The sequence below is a fragment of the Lipotes vexillifer genome, unplaced genomic scaffold (assembly GCF_000442215.2).
Source record: "Lipotes vexillifer unplaced genomic scaffold, Lipotes_vexillifer_v1.1 scaffold105, whole genome shotgun sequence".
Classification (NCBI taxonomy): Eukaryota; Metazoa; Chordata; class Mammalia; order Artiodactyla; family Lipotidae; genus Lipotes; species Lipotes vexillifer.
The window spans coordinates 787,229-808,332 of record NW_006778881.1 but is presented as its reverse complement, the minus strand read 5'-3'; the positions used below and the strand labels follow the sequence as shown (position 1 = coordinate 808,332).

Below are 21,104 nucleotides of genomic sequence, written 5' to 3'. Positions count from 1 at the left end.
GCTCAGCAAGGTTGTGTTAATGGGCTGGAGCACTCACTCACTTGTTGGAGACCAGGGTTGACAGATCAGACCTTTTGACTCAGCAGGACTTACCCTAACCAGGCCAGCACACGTGCGTTTTAAGGGACGGGATGGATTAGTTCATCCTCACAGGTGGGCTGTATAAGACTCAAAGGCTGTGTTAGGAATGCTTGCCTTTTGAATTCTTTTACCCTAGCCTCCCCTTTTTATGGTCACATGAGCTATCTTAGAGCTTGTGGGTGTGTTCCCAGAAGGCCAGGGTACTGCATCCCCTTCCCCACACCACACCTCTAATCCCCAGCCGGACGACTCTTAAACCGAGCATGGGCCCTGCAGTCAGTCAGCCTGCTTTCAAGTCCCAGCCCCATCACTGAACAGCTGGGCGATCTTGCCATAATATTTGTGTTTCAGCTTACTCATCTTTAAATAGGAGTGAAAGTGCGACAGAAGATGGATAAATGTTAGCTGTTGCTGATGTTGCTGTTACTTCCTTGACGGAAGTAGGACTGCCTCGGTGCAAACCATTGCCACCCACTGGCCAAAGGACAAAAAGCACTACTCGGCTAAGAGTCACCCATTGCTTACCCACATTCACTCCCAAGGTGATGAAATAGGATAGGATGAGCTGGGGAATTTGTCCTTGGAGTGAGATGGTGGGTCGCTAAGAAGTAGGTGCCCTGGGGACGGATTTCCTGGCTATTCTGAAGAATAATAATAAGGGCAAATGCCTTTTGTCTCAACTGCCTGTCACAGCCATGCCAGGTCCTGGGCTAAGCGCTTCACATACACACTTGCGTGTAATCTTCCCGGCAAGCAAGGAAGCTCAGACACACCTAAGACACGCCTTTCTGACCCCATCAGCCATGCTCTCATCACTGTGCCGTACACCCGGGAGCTTCAGTTGGGCACCACAGAGCAGACTTCCTCCCAGCTCTCATGGCTGAGTGCGTGGTGCCAGGACCTACCGAGACTTGTTGAGGCCTGCCGCCAAGCTCCTGTCACGGACCCGTGTCTTCATCACCTCGGGATAATCCCCATTCTTGAAAATCGGATGTGCGAACCAGCCTCCCATGAACTGCGGGTGGGGTTAGGGGGAGACAGTCAGTGCCGGCATTAGCAGGTGGGCCCACAGGAGACCGCAACTCCCGGCTCAGTCGTCGCTGACCCCAGGGCCCCTTCTTCCCAACCCAGTCTGAGGCGTGCCTCTCTTCTGCGGCTGTTCCCATATTGCAGCTCAAATGCCCACAGGTCTTGTCACCCCGCTGGGAGCTCACTGTGGGCAGGGCGATGTTCTCACCCACTGTAGCTTGAGGGATGTAAACCGATCTGAGCATGGGCCCTGGACTTGACAAATGCGGCTGGCTGCCCTTATGAGGGTCCTGCAGAAGAGGGGGAGAGACCCCAAGCCTCCAGGCCCTGATTTCCTCTCAGCACAGAGCAGGTCCTTCCCCGTCCTCACGCCTAAGGACCCACCAGAACCTTCTGGAAGGAACCAGGTGCAAGGCTGGTTGCCCAGGCAAAGGATGATTCTTCATGGGCTTTGGACTCGCAAAGTGAGGAACTTTTCGGTCTGTTTTCCTGAATGAGGTCCAGGCCATCCTTACCCTTAGGGGGTATACGTGGCAACCAAGTGCTATGACGCTGTGGGTCCTGGGAGGCTTCTTCTGTCTCAACATCCTCCCCTCACCTGCTGGCTACTCCCTGAAATGTGGGGTGAGGACAGCCTTCCATTCCCAGTCAGAGATGAGGCTTGGAACATACTCGCTCCGGTAAAAAAAAGCTTCAATTCACTCTGAGGTGAGAAATTGTTTCCATGGAAGCTGATTTTATTAGGGGACATGCGTATCATAGTCCTGAGCTGCAGGATCACAGTTTACGGACGAGCTGTGATAATGAGACTACAACCTCACATTTCCTGAGGTTTGTTTTGATTTCAGAAAACAAATTATTGCTCTAATTCACCAGTTCTGTGAGTCTGAAATGAGGGAATGAATTAATTTTGTTCCAAGGCTTTCCCCCCAGCTGGCTAGCAAATGGGACGTTAAGTTCTTGTTTGCACTTTTTAATTTGACCACGTTTGTCAAGTTCGTTTGTGAAGAATTTGGCAAACCAAGGCCATTGGTGTCCTTTCAGAAATGCCACAGTCTGCGGACTCCTCCTCAGAGCCTTTAAAAGCGGAGACTAATCTGGAGAGAGAGAGAAGCTTGCTTTTCTTTCCTGATGCTGAAACATGGGAGAGGGTGCCTTCAGACCTCTTCAGAGACAGTAGCAGGAGCCAGGGAAAAGCTATGGCATGAAGAGCACCATTCTCTCTCGTCTTTCAGGGGCCCAGGCTGAAGTAAGGGTGGGCCGTGTTGTTGGGACCTGCTTACTTGTGCCTCCACTTCCCAGGAGCAAAATTCCATGACCAAAAGATGCATGTCCTTATGTGAAGCTCATGGAAAATTAGGGGCGCTAATGAGTTTCACATAACCTAAAGCCCCCAATTTAAGGTAATTCTTAGGCAGAGTGACACCTAGAGGCGATATGTGACATTGCAGCCCAGTTCTATTAGCTCCTATAGTCAAACCACAGATTGAAAAGGCAGAATTTCTTTCTGTTATTTAGCTTCAAGCCAGTGTTGCATCCAGTAACAGCTGTATGTATAAATGATTTTTTTAAGACTTGAAAGAAAACTCAACCCCAAAGAACTTTCATCACAGCAAACCTGTGAGGTAGTTAGGTCACCTCCATTTCAAAGATGAGAAGACTACAGTACAAAAAGTTTAGATGATTTTCCCAAGGGCACAAGATAAGGTAATAGCAACGCAGGGCCTAGTTCCTAAATCTTTGTTTCGCAATCTAATTCTGTTTCCATTAGATCATGACAGGAGGGGGAAAGAGCAAGAGTAAGAACAATGCCCAGAGGAAGAACAGACCTGAACGTATCTCCTGGCGGCCTCCACATCCTCCTGGTTGGAGGGGTCTCTAGGCTCAGCCCAGTCGCTGTTGATGGTGATGGAAATCATGCCACCTTGACGGGCGCGGTACACATCGTTGTACAGATGCCAGGCCTCAGCGTGAGCCTTTATTAGGTTGTGGCCAGCAATGTAGGGACCAGTGCCAGGCCTGGAGGAGATTCCTGGAAATATACACAGAGATGTCAGTGAAGAATAAATGTGGCCAGGAATATCATTTTCTGCCTATAGATGGCCTCTTCGTGTTCGGGAGAAAGGCTGAAGATTTTGGCTTGAGGAAGAATGGAATTCAAATCCTGGCTCCACTTCTTAAAGCTGGCAGGTAACTTTGGGTGAGTAATTCAGTCTTTCAGTTCCTTCCTCTGCAAAATGAGCAATAGAGAGTTCTTACGAGAAGGAAATGAAACAGTGTGTGTGCAAAGCACCCAGAAGTACTGTGTCTGGCAAAGAGAAGTCACTTGATTGACAGGTGTTGGTTTCTGTACCCCTCGCCCAAAGAGTGGCTCATATGTCACAGGCAAAGTACCCAGAAGAGTGTGTGCCTAAGGAGGTGACATCCTGGCACTCTGCGGGGACTCACAGTGAAAGTAAGAGTTGGAGAGTATAGCTGATGGAAGCACCTGACACACAGATTCCTTGAGAGCAAATATGGGAGAGACTGCCTCTCATATGTTGAAGGAATGATAAACCAAAGCGTCAACCAAGGACCAATGGGAGATACATCTGGTAATGGGTCGAAGCAGATCTCCCCGTGGCTCTTTCCAGCTTTTACATGTAATCCCAAGGAATCACATAAATGAACACAAATTTACTCTCTAAGGCTCAGAACTCAAGAAAAGGAAAATTGGAGGGTTCTCAAGGGACAAGGACAGGTCCACAATTCCTTATTAAAAACTCTTAGGAACACAACACTGTAAATCAACTATATACTTCAATTAAAAAAAAAAAACAGGGTTTGATGTATTTTGGAATTAAAAGGTTTGTCTTGGAAAAGTAATAGATTGCATATAACATAGTCACATATGACCCCGGCAGGGCCCAGGACAGCTCTCCATGATTAAGGACATTAATACGTCTGCTGCTGAACTTTTCCAATTTTAGTATATGTGCTGCTGAAACGAGCACTGCTCGTGCAGAACTTGAATGTTCACTCTAAGTAGGATGTCACCTCACATTGGTTCAAGTCAGGTTAAGCCCAGGTCAGCCAAATCATATATTGGAAACTTTTGCATTTCTGGAGTTGCAAAACCCACTGTGGATCTGTACAGTCTGATGTATTGTCCTTTCCTATATCGATTAGTCCACACCCTTGATCTCAGGCAGCTTCCTATCTGATGCAGATCAGATGTAGAGAGAGAGCAATGAAGCCATTTGAATGTATTGAGACGTGAAGTTCATGTTCAGCAAAAGTGGTGTCAGAAGGGGGAAGCTCTGCTGCCTGCCAGGCAGCCCTGAGCAGAAGGCGGGGATTCTGAAGCACTGCCTTGGGGCTTTCGTAGCCTCCTCATCCAGGGCCACCTGGATTTCATGTCTTTGTGGTGCTGAGAATGCCACACTCCAAAGAGCTGACAAGGGGGGTCTGGGACCTTTACCTGGAGCTGCTGTCCCATAGCCATAGCCCTGGTTTGCAATGACATAGGGCTCGTTCAGTGTGATCCAGAACTTCACCTTGTCCCCCAGCCTCTGGAAGAGCACATCTGCATACTCCTTAAACCGCTGTACAACCGTCTCATTCTCCCAGCCTCCAATGTCCTGGAGTGCCTGTGGCAGGTCCCAGTGGTAAATGGTCACCTGTGAAAAAGCCAGATCAGCATTTCCATCAACCTCCTTTTCATGGGAAGCCAGCGATGCTGTATGCACCAGCGTAAATGTCTACTGCTAAAGCTGAGGATGAATGATGTGACAAATAAGCCTCAAAGGTTCTCTGGCCGGAAGGGTAGGACAGCAGTGTTGAAGCATGAGAAATTCATACCTCTGGATCAGAGAAGCCTGGGTTTGAGTCTCAGCTCTGCCACCTACCAGCTGTGTGACCCCAGGCTCAGGCCCTGAGACCTCCATGTCCCAGAATCATTGTGAGGCCTAAACCACACGGCAGAGGACACGAAAAGTGGCTGACATCCTGCCAGCTCTTCAGCAAATGTTAGCCATGGTTGTAGTCAAGGATCAGAAATGCTAGAGCTTCAGAACCTCCGGGATAGATTGCACTGAGAGTCTGAGGCTCTGAGGCATTTTGCTTGTAAAGGGGCATCCCCATGGACATCTGTCTGGAGGTTCTTTCTGAGGACCTGGGAATACTTTGCTGGAGAGGGGCCCCTATGGCCATGTCCATGTGGTAGCCTTTCCTCTCTCCAGGTCTTCCCTTGATGCTCCTGACACACCCCCTCTTGGCCACGCTGGGGTTCTCCACTGTCCTCAATCTCCACTGGGCTGCCAACCATCTTCAGCTCAGACCCAGTCTCTCCCTTTGCCTGAAATGCCCTTCCCCTGCCCACCCACCCACCCAGACTGTCCTCTTTCTTCAAGACCCACACCTCCTTGAAGCTTTTTCCGGCCACAGCACTTTTCTTTTCTGCGGTGTCTCAATGCCCTTAAGAACTACAGGGAATTCCCTGGAGGTCCAGTGGTTGGGACTCCATGCTCTTGCTGCCAAGACCCTGGCTTCGATCCCTGGTCGGGAAACTAAGATCCTGCATGACACGTGGCACGGCCAAAAATAAATAAATAAATATTTTTAAATCTATTTAAAAAAATAAGAACTACAGAATCATTTAGCCCTGAGTTGTGTTCTTTCTGATGTTCTGAATTGTTATGTGTAATGGAGCTCGTTTCCCCCCAGATCTTGGGCTCGTGCAGGGCAGCCACTGGCCCTCCCCTCTCCATCACAGCTAGTGCTCACACGCACTGTAATAAACGCCTCATGGATGATTTGTTCCTGCAGTGTTAGCAGTGTGAGAAGTCCAGGTAGCACTTTTATTTGTAAAAATCTCTGCTTTTGGGGTGGGGAGTGGGAGGGGGGCCTTTAATGCGGAGATTATGCTCTGGCTGCAGTGCATAATCTCCAATCAATACAGCAAAGGAAACACACAGTATCATAGAACTAGTGCCCTCCAGCCCTTTATCATAAATGGCCCAGGGGAAAAGGAGAAGTATTCTTAGGCTCCCAAGTAAAATGTAAAAGATTTGGTGACAGCAAAGAAGCCCACAAGTGAGCTTCTGTCTTCTGTATTATTATTCATAATAACTCATGGCTTAAAAACACGTGTACTTTTGCCTCAGCAGTTCTGCTCCTAGAACCATATCCTACAGATAAACTTCCACCCTAGTGTAATTATGTATCTATGGTTACTCATTGTAGTGTTGGTTATAATGGCAAAAGAGTGGAAACATCACAGGGAAGAGTGTCCATTAATAGGGAAGTGATTAGAGAAGTAAGGTACAAACAATTACCACATAACTAAAACAAAAAAGCAACAAATGAAACTATGTATGGATATGGAAATATCTGTAAGAGCCTGCCAGCCACAACTAAGGAGCCCACGTGCCACAACTAAATAGCCTGTGAGCTGCAACTAAGAAGCCCACATACCATAACTAAGGAGCCCGCCTGCCACAACTAAGACCTGGCACAACCAAATAAATAATAAAATAAATAAAAAATTTTAAAAAAAGCAAGTATCAAACTATAGTATGTATCATACCATTAGGAAAAAAGAGGGGAAAAGGCATATACATACACATATACACATGCCTACTGATCACATACACAAAAGGACATGAGAACCCAGCAAACTTGGTCACCTGTGAGGGAAACAGATGGCTAGAGGTCAGGGACAGAAGGAAAATCTTTACTGATAATTCAAAAATTAAATTTGAAAACAGCATTTTTTCACACAAGAAATGTGCTCTCCATCCCAACTGGCTCCCAGGGGACTTGGCCAAGGCCCGGTCAGGGCCCCATCTCACCTGGGGCTGGATGCTGGCAGCCTGCAGTGTGTCGATGAGCTGCATGTAGTAGTTCAGGCCTGCTTCATTGATGTATTTGGTAGTTCCGTCAGGGAGGATGCGAGTCCAAGAGATGGAAAAGCGATAGTGGGTCACACCCAGGTTCTGCAGGGCGACCACATCCTCGGCAATCTTGTGATAACTGTCACAGGCCACGTCTCCAGTGTCATCATTCCCAACCCTCAGTGGTGTGTGAGAAAACGTGTCCCAAATACTGAGCCCTTTGCCGTCTGCTCTCCACGCACCTTCGATCTCAAGATGACAAGACATGGTCTAAGCAAGTCATGTAGTCAAGCCCTTCCCAGTCAGTGGGTGAGTCCTGACATAAGTCGGCATCACCTTCTCTGCCACCCCCCAATTTCTGAACTCCTACAGCTTCCTGTACATACTTTCTGAACATCACGGCACTGTCATGCTGCACTGCACAGTTATATGCTTGCTGACTGGCTTTCTTCCTACAAAACTGAGGTCTAGGCATTGCATCTTTCATCTTGGTGGCCCAACAGTCAATGCAGCAGTGTCTGGAGTATGGTTGGTGCTCACTAAAAGTTTGAATGAACAATTCCACATGCCTCAACCCCAATCACAGCCAAACAAATCCCAATGATGCCAGATGTAGAGGCAGAGTTTCTAATCAGGATGTGTATCACTGTTTCTGTGCCTCCTTTTCCTCCTCTCACCTAACCTACAGACTGACCACAAGCCACTGGGCAAACGCCTACCTATGGGCTTAGGTAGTCTGAGAGGTGTAATTTCCGTAATTTACTTTAAAACACTTAAGCATATATAGTGTGATACTGTGTGATTGGCTGCAGCTAAGGTAGTGCTGGCATTCTCAGCAAGAATACATGTCCAGGCTTGGTCTGCACAGCCCCTCTGAGAGGGGCAGGCCCTAGGTCAGCGGGAATGCACCCCGTGTGGTCCATCTGGGTGCAGGAGATGGCTTGGTGGTTGGGAGACTAGTTAATGCAGGGGGACTAAGAGAATAAGTGACTATGTTGAAGATATTAGGAACTAGATTTCTCATCATTGGAGAAAAGAGATACAAATATGAAAAGTGGGAAGGCCAGCATTAACCCTGTAGAGTTGGATTGCAATGGAGGTATCAGTGTGTTTTTTAACATACATAAAGATTTGGGTGGATGTAGAACTAGATATATATGCACACGTATGTGTGTGTGTGTGTGTGTGTGTGTGTGTGTGTGTGTGTGTGTACACACATGCATTTCCTAGCTCTGTCCACTGAGCGGGCCTAGAAGTAATGACACCCCAGTAGCAGTGAGCACACCTAGCACCCAGACCTTGGTTTCTAAATGCCCTTATCCAATAAAAGGAACCAGGGCTCATTAGAGAAATGGCTGATTACAGGGCTGGGGCAGAAAAGATACAAGATGAGCCTGGAACATCTTGTTGCACCAGAAAGAATTAACAGAGTGCTCAAAGAATGATGGGCCATGTCAAAAGGACACAGGATCCAGCTAAAGGACAATCCACCAGACAAAAGGTGGACGATTTAAGCATCTGCATACATAATAATAGCAAAAGTATAACCCACTGGAAAAAAATAGGACTTCACAAGGCCATACTGATGATATATATCATCAACATATATTTACATATAAGTAAAATGTAAATAATTAAGTAGGAGAAAGGACAAAGCTTGACCTTTCTTTTGAATGCCACCTAATAAATATAAAAGCAATGATGAACTCAAGAAAATCACCATTTGTCAACTATCATAGTAATAACTGATTCAGGCCTGCAACCTGTGCCCTAGAATAAGTCCCTAACCCTAGCCCTAGAATAAATAAGTCCAGCTATAAACCTGTGGGGCAGTGGTTCTCACCCACGGACTATTTTGTCTCTGAGGAGACACTTAGCAATGTCTGGAGACGTTTTTAGTTGTTACAGCTGGGGGAGGAGTCTACTGGCATCTAGTGGGTAAAGGCCAGGTTTGCTGCTAAACATCCTACATGTGCACAGGACAGGCCCACAACAAAGAACTATCCAGCCCCAAATGTCAATCAGACCCAGCTGGAGAAACCCTGCTACAGAAGATTCTGTCTCCCTGGAGCAACAGGATCCTGTCTCTGAAATCTTGGCATTTCCTCAAGTGAACGTTTCATGTACAGTGTTGACCAGAGCACCGAAGAGGACCAAGAGCTGAGGTTTTCTCCAGGCCATGGAATAGGATACATGAATACTTCCTGTGTTTGTGTGGTTAGTTAACATATGTCTGGATATGGCAGAATTTGGTCTGAGACTTCATTATACCTTGGTCGTCTGGTGGTAGCTACCCTCACCTTCCTCAGAAACATTTTCAGCAGCTATGGTCACCTAGAAAAAATCCAAGGGCTGAGCAACCCAGAGTCAAGTCAGCTCAGACCACTGACCCCACCCAGGTTCCACACTGAGAATACAAACCCCTACTCCTGTATCAAAGAAAATAAATGGAGGAAGAAGATGTAAGGCAGGGTCACACCCCTAACTGCCTGGGCAAGTCACTCTTCGCTTTTTATCTTTCTTTTTTTTCTGAGGAAAAGTAAATCCTCATATTTTCTGTATTAGTGAGCTTCATTTAGCATGAATAAAGTAGAGGTATGATGCTTTTAGGACATCAGAAAACGCCCAGGCCCATGTGATAGCCATTTTGATCGAACTGTCTGCTGGGAAGAGACTAGGTGAGAAATAAAGGCATCCAGCTGAGAATCCTCATATTTGCATGTCTTTGCCTAAGTATTTCTTCCAGGCTCCACCTGCTCCATCTGGCCTGCTAACACCCCTCTCAGCACAGCCCTTGTAACTGTGATGGCCCGCCTGAATTTGGGGATGTGAAGAGGCCAGGCTGTCTGGGAAAAGGGCCTCCCAGACTCCCCCGCAAGGTAGCCATACTTCCCTCCCACAGGTCTATAAAAATCCACTGCTCCCACCTGCCCTCTCCAGCCCTGACCCCAGAGCCTGGCACATAGTAGGTTTACTGTAGATGGTGAATTGCCCTGAACTCCTCACCTGATATGAAGCGGTAGCCACACTCCAGCTGAAGCCCTTGGGAAACTGTCCATATAGAAACTCGTCTTCCTTGGGCAGCGGCATGCCGTTACTGATGATGACCTCCGTGTAGTACCTGGCAGAGGCTCTTGCTGTGCGAGGCCTGTTCACGTTATTGAAATCAACATGGTACAGTCCGAACTTGACCGTGTAGCCATTTAGCCACTCAAAGCTGTCCATCAGGGACCATGCAGCATATCCTCGAAGGTCGACACCATCGAGCCTGTAGGCTGGGAACGTTCCACAGACAGCAGAGGAGAGTTTTACACCGGGAGGACCCCTCACTGCAGGTAGTTCTAAACCATCAGCTTGCGCACACAAGTAATGTGTGCCCTGATAGATCATCTTGTCTCTTTCTTTTTGTCAACCCTGATGCCCCCATAGCAAGTATTAATGACTGATCTTTGCAAAATCAAATTCTTTTGTTGGGGTAAAGGGACATGTCTGAGATTCAAGAGTCTCAGCCTACTTTAGGAGTTAAATACAGAAATGTGAATTAGAGAAGAGTTTATTGCTCTAGGGTGCATAGAACCCACCAGAATATAAGCTCCGTGTCAGCAGAAAGTTGTTTATTTTGTTCACTGCTGTGTCCCCAGCACTTACAATAGAGCTCGTCACATAGTAGTTGCTCAATAATGAATGAATGGACCCATGAGAATACTCCTGTGGGACCCTGTGTGTACATTTGGGGAGATGACCATTGCTTTTTTCAGATTCCCAAAGGGATATGTAACCCCAGACCGGGAAAGAATTACAGAATTAGGGTAAAAAAGGGAGACCTGTTGATGATGTGTAATCCACTCTGCCAAACCATTTCAGGCACATGACATGTGGACGCTGGGAGATTTTGTAAGGGGGACATGAACACTCACGTACCTTTCAAAGCTTCATTGATATAGGTTTTGTGGTAAAATATCCTATCGGTATCTTCCACTTTCGGATCTGTCAGCCCTGCTCCGTTTTCAGTGATGTAAATGGGGACGTCCCCATACTCTTCCTTGATCCAGTTGAGCAGTCTCCGCATCCCCCAGGATGCAGCTCTGTTCACTGCTGTGGAGGGCCAGGAAGAGTCTTCCCTCTTGGTCAGCTCCCGATCATCTTCATAGGAGGGCGGGTTTAACCTGGGTGTTGCATGCCGCACGATTCTGGAGGAGTAGGTGTTGAGGCAGAACACGTCGGCCGTAGCTGAGATGTACCTCTTCTCTTCCTCAGCGAAGCTGGGCAGGCGGGAGGTGGCTAAGTGCTGTAGTTCACTCCTGTTCCCCACTTTCCACTTCATGGCATCGGGATAGTCTCCGTTTCGGAAGATGGGGTGGGCGAACCAGCCCAGTGAGAACTGCAGCATTCGGTCAGCTGCCTCCACATCCCTGGGGACCCCCGGCGACTGGGGCTCTGCCCAGTGTGCACCGAGGCTCAAAGAGATGACCCCCTTCTGCTCTTGCCTGTACTTCTCATCGTAAGTGTGATAGACTCTGGCATGAGCTTTGATGATTGCATGGCCAATCCTGTAAGGTCCCCAGCCTGGGTCGTTCACATTTGGGGGAAATTCCCCTGAGCCATACCCCAACCATGCCTGGGATGTGGGGTCGTTAAAAGTCATCCAGAACTTGACTCTGTCACCAAAGGTCTGGAAACAAAAGTCTGCATAGCTGTTAAACAACTCAATCAAGGAAGGATTCTCCCAGCCTCCGATATCCTGGAGGGCCTGGGGCAGGTCCCAGTGGAACAGTGTCACCATGGGAGAGATGCTGCTTGCCACCAAGCCATCAATCAGCCTGTTGTAATAATCAACACCACGTATGTTGACAGAAGTGTTTCTTCCAGTCGGGAAAATCCGAGACCAGGAGATGGAGAAGCGATAGGCCTTCACCTTCAAAGCTCGAAGCATATTCAGATCAGCATCCAGATGGTTATAGCTGTCACAGGCTATGTCTCCAGTAGCACTGTTTTTCACGTTGCTCCCTGGTGTGTGGGTAAAATTATCCCAGGTGCTGGGGCCTTTGCCGTCAGCATCCCAAGCTCCTTCAATCTGATAGGCTGACGAGGACACGCCCCACAGGAAGTCATCCCGGAATGTGCCGTGGTAGAACAAATCTCTTTCAAACTTGGGTTGGTTGGAGAACTTTTCCCAGACTACTTTAGCCTTGGAGGGCACCTCTGATGGAAACGTGAAGGCTCTGATTTTCCGGGGGACGTTTGCTTTACTGGGTGGTGGCAGTCTTTTTACTACCTTGGTGAGGAAACCGTTCTTTTCAATCACGCTGGTGAAAAAGTAGGCAGATTTCCTGGGAGTCCTTGGCCTGCTGCTGTCGTTGAAGTTGACATGGTACAGCCCAAACCTCTGGCTGTACCCAGAGGGGCCTTCGAAGCCGTCGATGAGGGAACGAGCAATGTAAGATTGAACATCCACTGAGTCCTCCTTGACAGCTGTGGAGAAAACCAAAATTGGGATTGTTTTAAAGTCTGTTACTGATGTTGCTTTTTATTTTTATTATTTTTAAAATAGAGGTGTCTATTTTGGGGGTTGTTAGCACTGCAGCCCGGGAGACACAGAGTCAAGAAGCACTTGAATTGTGTTCCACTATAAAATGGGGGACGCTTATAAAGGCAAAAACTGCAAGGTTACATAAATTGTCGAGAATTAGGATTGGAGCTGGCAAGAAGTAAGGGTGTTTGTTAAGCAAGGATCGGTTGGGGTCTGAAATGATGACAGAGTTGCAAAGGGCTGATGTTACTTTTTAAAGGTTTTCCTTTTAATGTGAAAGTTCGGGAGGTGACTTGGGTTACCCCCAGGATATTAACCCTTTTTCTTCCTCATAACAAGTAGAAGGGAAATCCATAAGACCCACACAAAACATCAGGCCACATCTATGGCCATAAGTCTCAATCCAAAGGTGTGTCCCTACCTTAAAATGAATAATAAAGAAAAAGTGCCCCATCTGCTAGTGTCAGGACTCCTTGGTTTAATACAGAATACATAAATCATTTAATCTTTAAAAAATATACTGTTGTTTTTTCTTCTTTATGTTTAGTAATATTGACATGAAATAATCACGCATTCCGTTTTTAAAAGGAGAAATAAAGCCTAAAAAAATGTATTCTCTGATTCAGTGGCTTGAATGGCGATCCCCAAAAAGGTATATCCAAGTGCTGACCCCTGGTACTACTGATGTAACCTTATTTGGCAAAAGGGGTTTTGCAAATATAATTCACTAAGTTAAGGATCTCAAAATGAGACCATCCTGGATTAATCAAGGTGGGTCCTAAATTCAATGACAAGCATCATCATAAGTGACATAGGGGAGAAGACCATGTGAAGATGAAGGGAGAGATTGGAGTCATGCAGCCACAGCCAAGGAAGGCCTAGAGCCACCAGAAGCTGGAAGAGGCAAGGAAGGATTCTCCCTCAGAGCCTTCGGATGGAAAGTGTTCCTAGTGACGTCTTGATTTTGGACTTCTGGCCTCCAGAACTGTGAAAGAATTAAAAATGTTCTAGTCAGTCAGCCAGGAGTCAGAGCAATAGCTGTGGATGACTGTGTAAGAGGTAGGTAACGTCGCTCATTCACTCAGTAAATAATTTAGTAAGCACCTACTTTATCCCACGCTGTGCTAGGCTCTGGGAACATAAAGATGAATAAAAGCTTCATAGGTTAGTGGGCAGAAGGAATTGCTGAGCCAGAAACAGAAGGGCCTATGGCTCCACTCACTGGATGTCTGGGCATATCATTTAATCTCTCAAAGCATCGGTTTTCACAGTTGTCCCATGAAGATAATATCTGCCCCTATTTACTGAACAAGGCTGTTTCAAGGATCACTTGAGGTAACGTCTTAAAGGGATTCCTTGATACTGAGGAGAGTACAGGTGAAGTCTGACCTCACAAACAGTGGGATGTAGGTCTCCATTCCTTACTGCAGTGCCCAGGTCAGGGGTCACTTTTTATCTCTTTCTCTTTGATTCTAGACGAGGCCTCAAAATCTTCTCAACACAGCCCTCTAGGCAGACAGCTAGCCACTATCAGTTGATTAGGACTGACGTACTGAGATGAAACCTATTTGCCGCTTTTTACTTGAAATGAAAAGACATATAAGATAAAATGAGACTGTAGATATAGGTTAAGTGGACCAAAGTGAATGATGTGGAATGTAGATTTTATACCCCGTTAAAGGAAATGAAGGTCAGGCCAGGCTGGAGCGTTGAGGGCAGATTTAATGGGCTGAAGTCCCACCCTGAGTGTCCTTGTGCCACCCTGTAATGCCATCATCACCATATATTGCACTTTTCTGTCTGCATCCCTCTGTAGACTCTGAGTCCCCTCTGGGAAAAGATAGTGTTGGTTCAATATTGTACCCCTACTGTCTTGCACAATGTCTGGCATGTAATGGGCACTCAATAAATATTTGTTAACTAAACGCGTTAAAAGATGATGAGGCTTGAGGGATGGATAGGACTCAGATAGGCAGAGTGTAGAAGGGAGCGCTGTAGGCACTAGGAATATAAAAGTAAAGGCTAAAAAAAAAAAAAAAAAAAAGTAAAGGCTTGAGGCCTTTGAAGGAGAGAGTTAGGAGGCTGATATGAAGGACTCACACTATTACTACAAATACTACTTTTTGGCTTCATTTCCCTGGGAGACTGTCTTTGTCCCTCAAACACAAAACTCTGAAGACTTGACGAAGTGCCACCCACACCCCAATCACCAGCATATCCACGTTCTTACCCTTGAGCACCTCATTGATATATTGATTGAAGTAGTCAGTTCTCAAGGAATCATTGATGAGATCTTCACTTTCCCCCACGGGCATGCCATTCCCAGCCAGGTAGATTGGAACTTTGCCTCTTGTGTACTCCAAGGATACAAACTGCAACAGCCTCCTTATACCCCAGGGTACCACACGAATCCAAGGGGATTCGGTCTGGGGCCACGCAGGGTCCACGTGTTGGGAGAAGCCTCCAATGGTATCATAGCTGGGGACGCAGGTATCTCCTTGAGCCTTGCTGATGAGGCGGGAAGTGTAATGGGACAGACCCAGAAAGTCAGCGGAGCCCTTCAGGAGCTGCTTCTCTGCCTCGGTGAACTTAGGCAGCTGGGCCACAGGACTGGGGCACTGTTTGTTTGTCTGTTGGATCTGGGCTCTCAGGGCAGCCGGGTAGTCTCCATCCACAAAGATGGGGTGTGCAAACCAGCCCAGCATGAAGTGCAGGAAGCGTTCAGAGGCTCTCCGGTCCTCAGGCCTCCCTGGGGACAGGGGCTCTGCCCAGTCTGAGTTCAGCACAATGCCCACCCGCCCCTGCTGCTGTGGGCGATGTTGGCTGTTGTAGTGGTGCCAAGCCCTGGCATGAGCCTTGAGGACCACGTGAGCCACCTTGTGAGGAAGAAAGAAGGAAATACAGGTCTTAGTGACAACAACAGGACCCACAAGCCAATAACAAGTCAACAACAACAATGTCAGCAAGTCGACACCAAAGTCAGTAACAGTAGCAAGTTAATAAAGTCAACAGCAACAATGTCAACAACAACCACAACTGTGTCAACACGTCAATACCACCATCACCACCATCACCAGGTCGATAGCAACAGCACCACAACCACATTAACAATAACAGGTGTCAATGGCTTATCTTGTGTGATCCTCACTTAGGTGGCAGGTACAAATACTATTACTATGATACAGGTGAGGAACACAGGATCCAGAGAAGGGAAGAGCACAGGCAGTCTGACCTCAGGCCTGGATCATCACCCTCAGTTCCTCTGCCTCTGTCCTCAGTAAGTGCTTTTTTTTTTTTTTTTAATTTTTGATTGCATTGGGTCTTCGTTTCTGCGTGTGGATTTTCTCTAGTTGCGTTGAGCGGGGGCTACTCTTCGTTGCAGTGCGCGGGCTTCTCATTGCGGTGGCTTCTCGTTGCAGAGCATGGGTTCTAGGCGTGCGGGCTTCAGTAGTTGTGGCAGGCGGGCTTAGTTGCTCCGCGGCATGTGGGATCTTCCTGGACCAGGGCTCAAACCCGTGTCCCCTGCATTGGCAGGCGGACTCTTAACCACTGTGCCACCAGGGAAGTCCCAGAAAGTGCTTATTGACTAGTCCACAACTAATTGGCAGGGGCAATCATTTTAGTTAACACACAAAAGAGGGGGAAATTATTTCTAGCCTTCCTGTTCTCCTTTCTACTTGATGAAGTCTAGGAAGAGAAACCAAAACCAGGATCTGTTGTAGACTTAACTCATGGTCTTACAAATGTAAACATCTTTCCTTGGTGGAGCACCAGGAGAAACGGCAAAGGTTGGGTATCTGGAGTATAACAAGCGTACATCTGAATATTGACTCTATCACTAACATGCTCAGTAAACTCAAACCATCTTCTCCCTCGACTTCAGCTTCCTTGTCTGCAGGAAGTGGGTAATTATGGATCCATCCAGGAGGATTCAATGCAACTGTGTACATAGAGCACAGAGCAGAAACTTGGAGTGCAGAAGGAGGTTTGCTACCACTTAGCGCCTTTTTCTTTTCCTTTTTATCATGTGAAGATGATGACACCTATGTTTGAAGAATTTTACACCCATAACATGCTCTAGGAAGAGAAGCTCCTGACTGCTTCTAACGTCCCAAATGTTAGTTCTTAACTGGGTGGCTCCTAATCTCCAACAGCAAACTGTGCTCCTTTCCAAAAGGCAGGAAGGCTTCCCTTCTAAGCTTGCTGGTGTCAGGGCAGGGTGCTTGGTGGAATACTAGGCAACCATCAGAAACAATCACTGTGATCATGTAATGACATGGAAAAGGTTTAATGACATTTCAAGTAAAAAATGGGCACTAGAGTGATAATGTGTCGGTGTATAGCTCATTGTATATGTCTTTGATTGTAACAAATCTGCCGTGCAGGTGGGGGATGTCGATAACGGGGGACTCTATACATGTGTGGGGGCAGGGAGTAAATGGAAGTCTGTGTCTTCCACTCAGTTTTGCTGTGAACCTGAAACTACTCTAAAAAATAAAAAGACACATGCACCCCTATGTTCACAGCAGCACTATTCACAATAGCCAAGAGATGGAAGCAACCTAAATGCCCATCGACAGACGAACGGATAACGAAGATGTGGTACATATATACAATGGAATACTACTCAGCCATAAAAAAAAACAAAATTATGCCATTTGCAGCAGCATGGATGCAACTAGAGATTATCATACTAAGTGAAATAAGTCAAAAATAGAAAGACAAATACCATATGATATTATATGTGGAATCTAAAATATGGCACAAAAGAACCTATCTACAAAACAGAAACAGACCCACAGACATAGAGATCAGACTTGCGGTTGCCAAGGGGGAGGTGGGGAAGGAGAGGAATGGACAGGGAGTTTGGGGTTGGTAGATGCAAACTATTACATTTAGAATGGATAAACAACAAGGTCCTACTGTATAGCACAGGGAACTATATCCAATCTCTTGGGATATATCATAATGAAAAAAGAATACTTAAAAAAGAATGTCTAGGGAGCCTGAACCAAGATGGCGGAGTAGAAGGACGTGCTCTCACTCCCTCTTGTGAGAACACCAGAATCACAACTAGCTGCTGGACAGTCATCAACAGGAAGACACTGGAACTCACCAAAAAAAATACCCCACATGCAAAGACAAAGGAGAAGCCACAATGAGATGGTAGGAGGAGTGCTATCACAATAAAATCAAATCCCATAACTGCTGGGTGGGTGACTCACAAACTGTAGAACACTTATTCCACAGAAGTCCACCCACTGGAGTGAAGGTTCTGAGCCCCCCGTCAGGCTTCCCAACGTGGGGGTCCGGCAACGGGAGGAGGAATTCGTAGAGAATCAGACTTTGAAGGCTAGTGGGATTTGATTGCAGGACTTCGACAGGGCTGGGGGAAACAGAGACTCCACTCTTGGAGGGCACACACAAAGTAGTGTGCACATCGGGACCCAGGGGAAGGAGCAGTGACCCCATAGGAGACTGAACCAGACCTACCTGCTAGTGTTGGAGGGTCTCCTGCAGAGGCGGGGGTGGGGGGGCTGTGGCTCACCATGGGGACAAGGACACTGGCAACAGAAGTTCTGGGAAGTACTCCTTGGCGTGAGCCCTCCCAGAGTCTGCCATTAGTCCCACCGAAGAGCCCAGGTAGGCTTCAGTGTTGGGTTGCCTCAGGCCAAACAACCAACAGGGAGGGAACCCAGTCCCACCCATCAGCAGTCAAGCGGATTAAAGTTTTACTGAGCTCTGCCCACCAGAGCAACAGTCAGCTCTATCCACCACCAGTCTCTCCCATCAGGAAACTTGCACAAGCCTCTTAGATAGCCTCATCCACCAGAGGGCAGACAGCAGAAACAAGAAGAGCTACAATCCTGAAGCCTGTGGAACAAACACCACTTTCACAGAAAGATAGACAAGATGAAAAGGCAGAGGGCTATGTACCAGATGAAGGAACAAGATAAAACCCCAGAAAAACAACTAAATGAAGTGGAGATAGTCAACCTTCCAGAAAAAGAATTCAGAATAATGATAGTGAAGATGATCCAGGACCTCAGAAAAAGAATGGAGGCAAAGATCGAGAAGATGCAAGAAATGTTTAACAAAGACCTAGAAGAATTAAAGAACAAACAAACAGAGATGAACAATACAATAACTGAAATGAAAACTACACTAGAAGGAATCAATAGCAGAATAACTGAGGCAGAAGAACGGATAAGTGACCTGAAATACAGAATGGTGGAATTCACTGCTGTGGAACAGAATAAGGAAAAAAATAATGAAAAGAAATGAAGACAGCCTAAGAGACCTCTGGCACAACATTAAACACAACAACATTCGCATTATAGGGGTCCCAGAAGGAGAAGAGAGAGAGACAGGATCAGAGAAAATATTTGAAGAGATTATAGTCGAAAACTTCCCTAACATGGGAATGGAAATAGCCACCCAAGTCCAGGAAATGCAGAGAGTGCCATACAGGATAAACCCAAGGAGAAACATGCCGAGACACAGAGTAATCAAATTGGCAAAAATTAAAGACAAAGAAAAATTATTGAAAGCAGCAAGGGAAAAATGACAAATAATATACAAGGGAACTCCCATAAGGTTAACAGCTGATTTCTCAGCAGAAACTCTACAAGCCAGAAGGGAGTGGCATGATATACTTAAAGTGATGAAAGGGAAGAACCTACAACCAAGATTACTCTACCGGCAAGGATCTCATTCAGGCAAGGATCTCATTCAGATTCGATGAAGAAATCAAAAGCGTTACAGACAAGCAAAAGCTAAGAGAATTCAGCACCGCCAAACCAACTCTACAACAAATGCTAAAGGAACTTCTCTAAGTGGACAGCACAAGAGAAGAAAAGGACCTACATAAACAAACCGAAAACAATTAAGAAAATGGTCATAGGAACACACATATTGATAATTACCTTAAATGTGAATGGATTAAATGCTCCAACCAAAAGACACAGGCTTGCTGAATGGATACAAAAACAGGACCCATATATATGCTGTCTACAAGAGACCCACTTCAGACCTAGGGACACATGCAGACTGAAAGTGAGGGGATGGAAAAAGTTATTCTGTGCAAATGGAAATCAACAGAAAGCTGGAGTAGCAATACTCATACCAGATAAAATAGACTTTAAAATAAAGAATGTTACAAGAGACAAGGAAGGACACTACACAATGATCAAGGGATGAATCCAAGAAGAAGATATAACAATAACAATTATAAATATATATGCACCCAACATAGGAGCACCTCAATACATAAGGCAACTGCTAACAGCGATAAAAGAGGAAATCGACAGTAACACAATAATAGTGGGGGACTTTAACACCTCACTTACACCAATGGACAGATCATCCAAAATGAAAATAAGGAAACAGAAGCTTTAAATGACACAATAGACCAGATACATTTAATTGATATTTATAGGACATTCCATCCAAAAACAGCAGATTACACTTTCTTCTCAAGTGCGCATGGAACATTCTCCAGGATCCTGGGTCACAAATCAAGCCTCAGTAAATTTAAGAAAACTGAAATCATATCAAGCATCTTTTCTGACCACAATGCTATGAGATTAAAAATGAATTACAGGGAAAAAAAAGCATAAAAAACACAAACACATGGAGGCTAAACAATACATTACTAAATAACCAAGAGACCATTAAAGAAATCAAAGAGGAGATCAAATAATACCTAGAGACAAATGACAATGAAAACACGATGATCCAAAACCTATGGGATGCAGCAAAAGCAGTTCTAAGAGGGAAGTTTATAGCTATACAAGCCTACCTCAAGAAACAAGAAAAGTCTCAAATAAACAATCTAACCTTACACCTAAAGGAACCAGAGAAAGAAGAACAAACAAAACCCAAAGTTAGCAGAAGGAAAGAAATCATAAAGATCAGAGCAGAAATAAATGAAATAGAGACAAAGAAAACAATAGCAAAGATCAATAAAACTAAAAGCTGGTTCTTTGAGAAGATAAACAAAATGGATAATCCATTAGCCACACTCATCAAGAAAAAGAGGGAGGGCTTCTCTCGTGGCGCAGGGGTTGAGAGTCCACATGCTGATGCAGGGGACACAGGTTCGTACCCCGGTCCGCGAAGATCCCACATGCCACAGAGTGGCTGGGCCCGTGAGCCATAGCCACTGAGCCTGTGCGTCCGGAGCCTGGGCTCCGCAGCAGTAGAGACCACAACAGTGAGAGGCCCGCGTACTGCAAAAAAAAAAAAAAAAGAAAAAGAAAAAGAGGGAGAGGACTCAAATCAATAAAATTAGAAATGAAAAGGGAGAAGTTACAATAGATACCGCAGAAATACAAAGCATCCTAAGAGACTACTACAAGGAACTCTATGCCAATAAAAGGGACAACCTGGAAGAAATGGACAAATTCTTAGAAAGGTATAACTTTCCAAGACTGAACCAGGAAGAAATATAAAATATGAACAGACCAATCACAAGTAATGAAATTCAAACTGTGATTAAAAATCTTCCAACCGGGCTTCCCTGGTGGCACAGTGGTTGAGAGTCCGCCTGCCGATGCAGGGGGCGCGGGTTTGTGGCCCGGCCCGGGAAG

The 21,104-nt window shown here is 46.1% G+C and overlaps 1 protein-coding gene across 1 annotated transcript in view; it reads right to left on the bottom strand.

Annotated features, from left to right (window-relative positions):
• The window catches only part of LCT (lactase), a 51,447-nt gene that overhangs the window by 5,449 nt on the left and 24,894 nt on the right, over positions 1-21,104 (bottom strand). The window contains exons 7-13 of the mRNA XM_007452025.1: positions 14,744-15,389; positions 10,905-12,455; positions 9,990-10,258; positions 6,942-7,232; positions 4,571-4,769; positions 2,940-3,142; positions 987-1,096 (exon numbers count right to left, since the gene is read on the bottom strand). Coding sequence (XP_007452087.1) covers positions 987-1,096; positions 2,940-3,142; positions 4,571-4,769; positions 6,942-7,232; positions 9,990-10,258; positions 10,905-12,455; positions 14,744-15,389 — 3,269 coding nt within the window. The remainder of the gene's footprint in view (positions 1-986; positions 1,097-2,939; positions 3,143-4,570; positions 4,770-6,941; positions 7,233-9,989; positions 10,259-10,904; positions 12,456-14,743; positions 15,390-21,104) is intronic.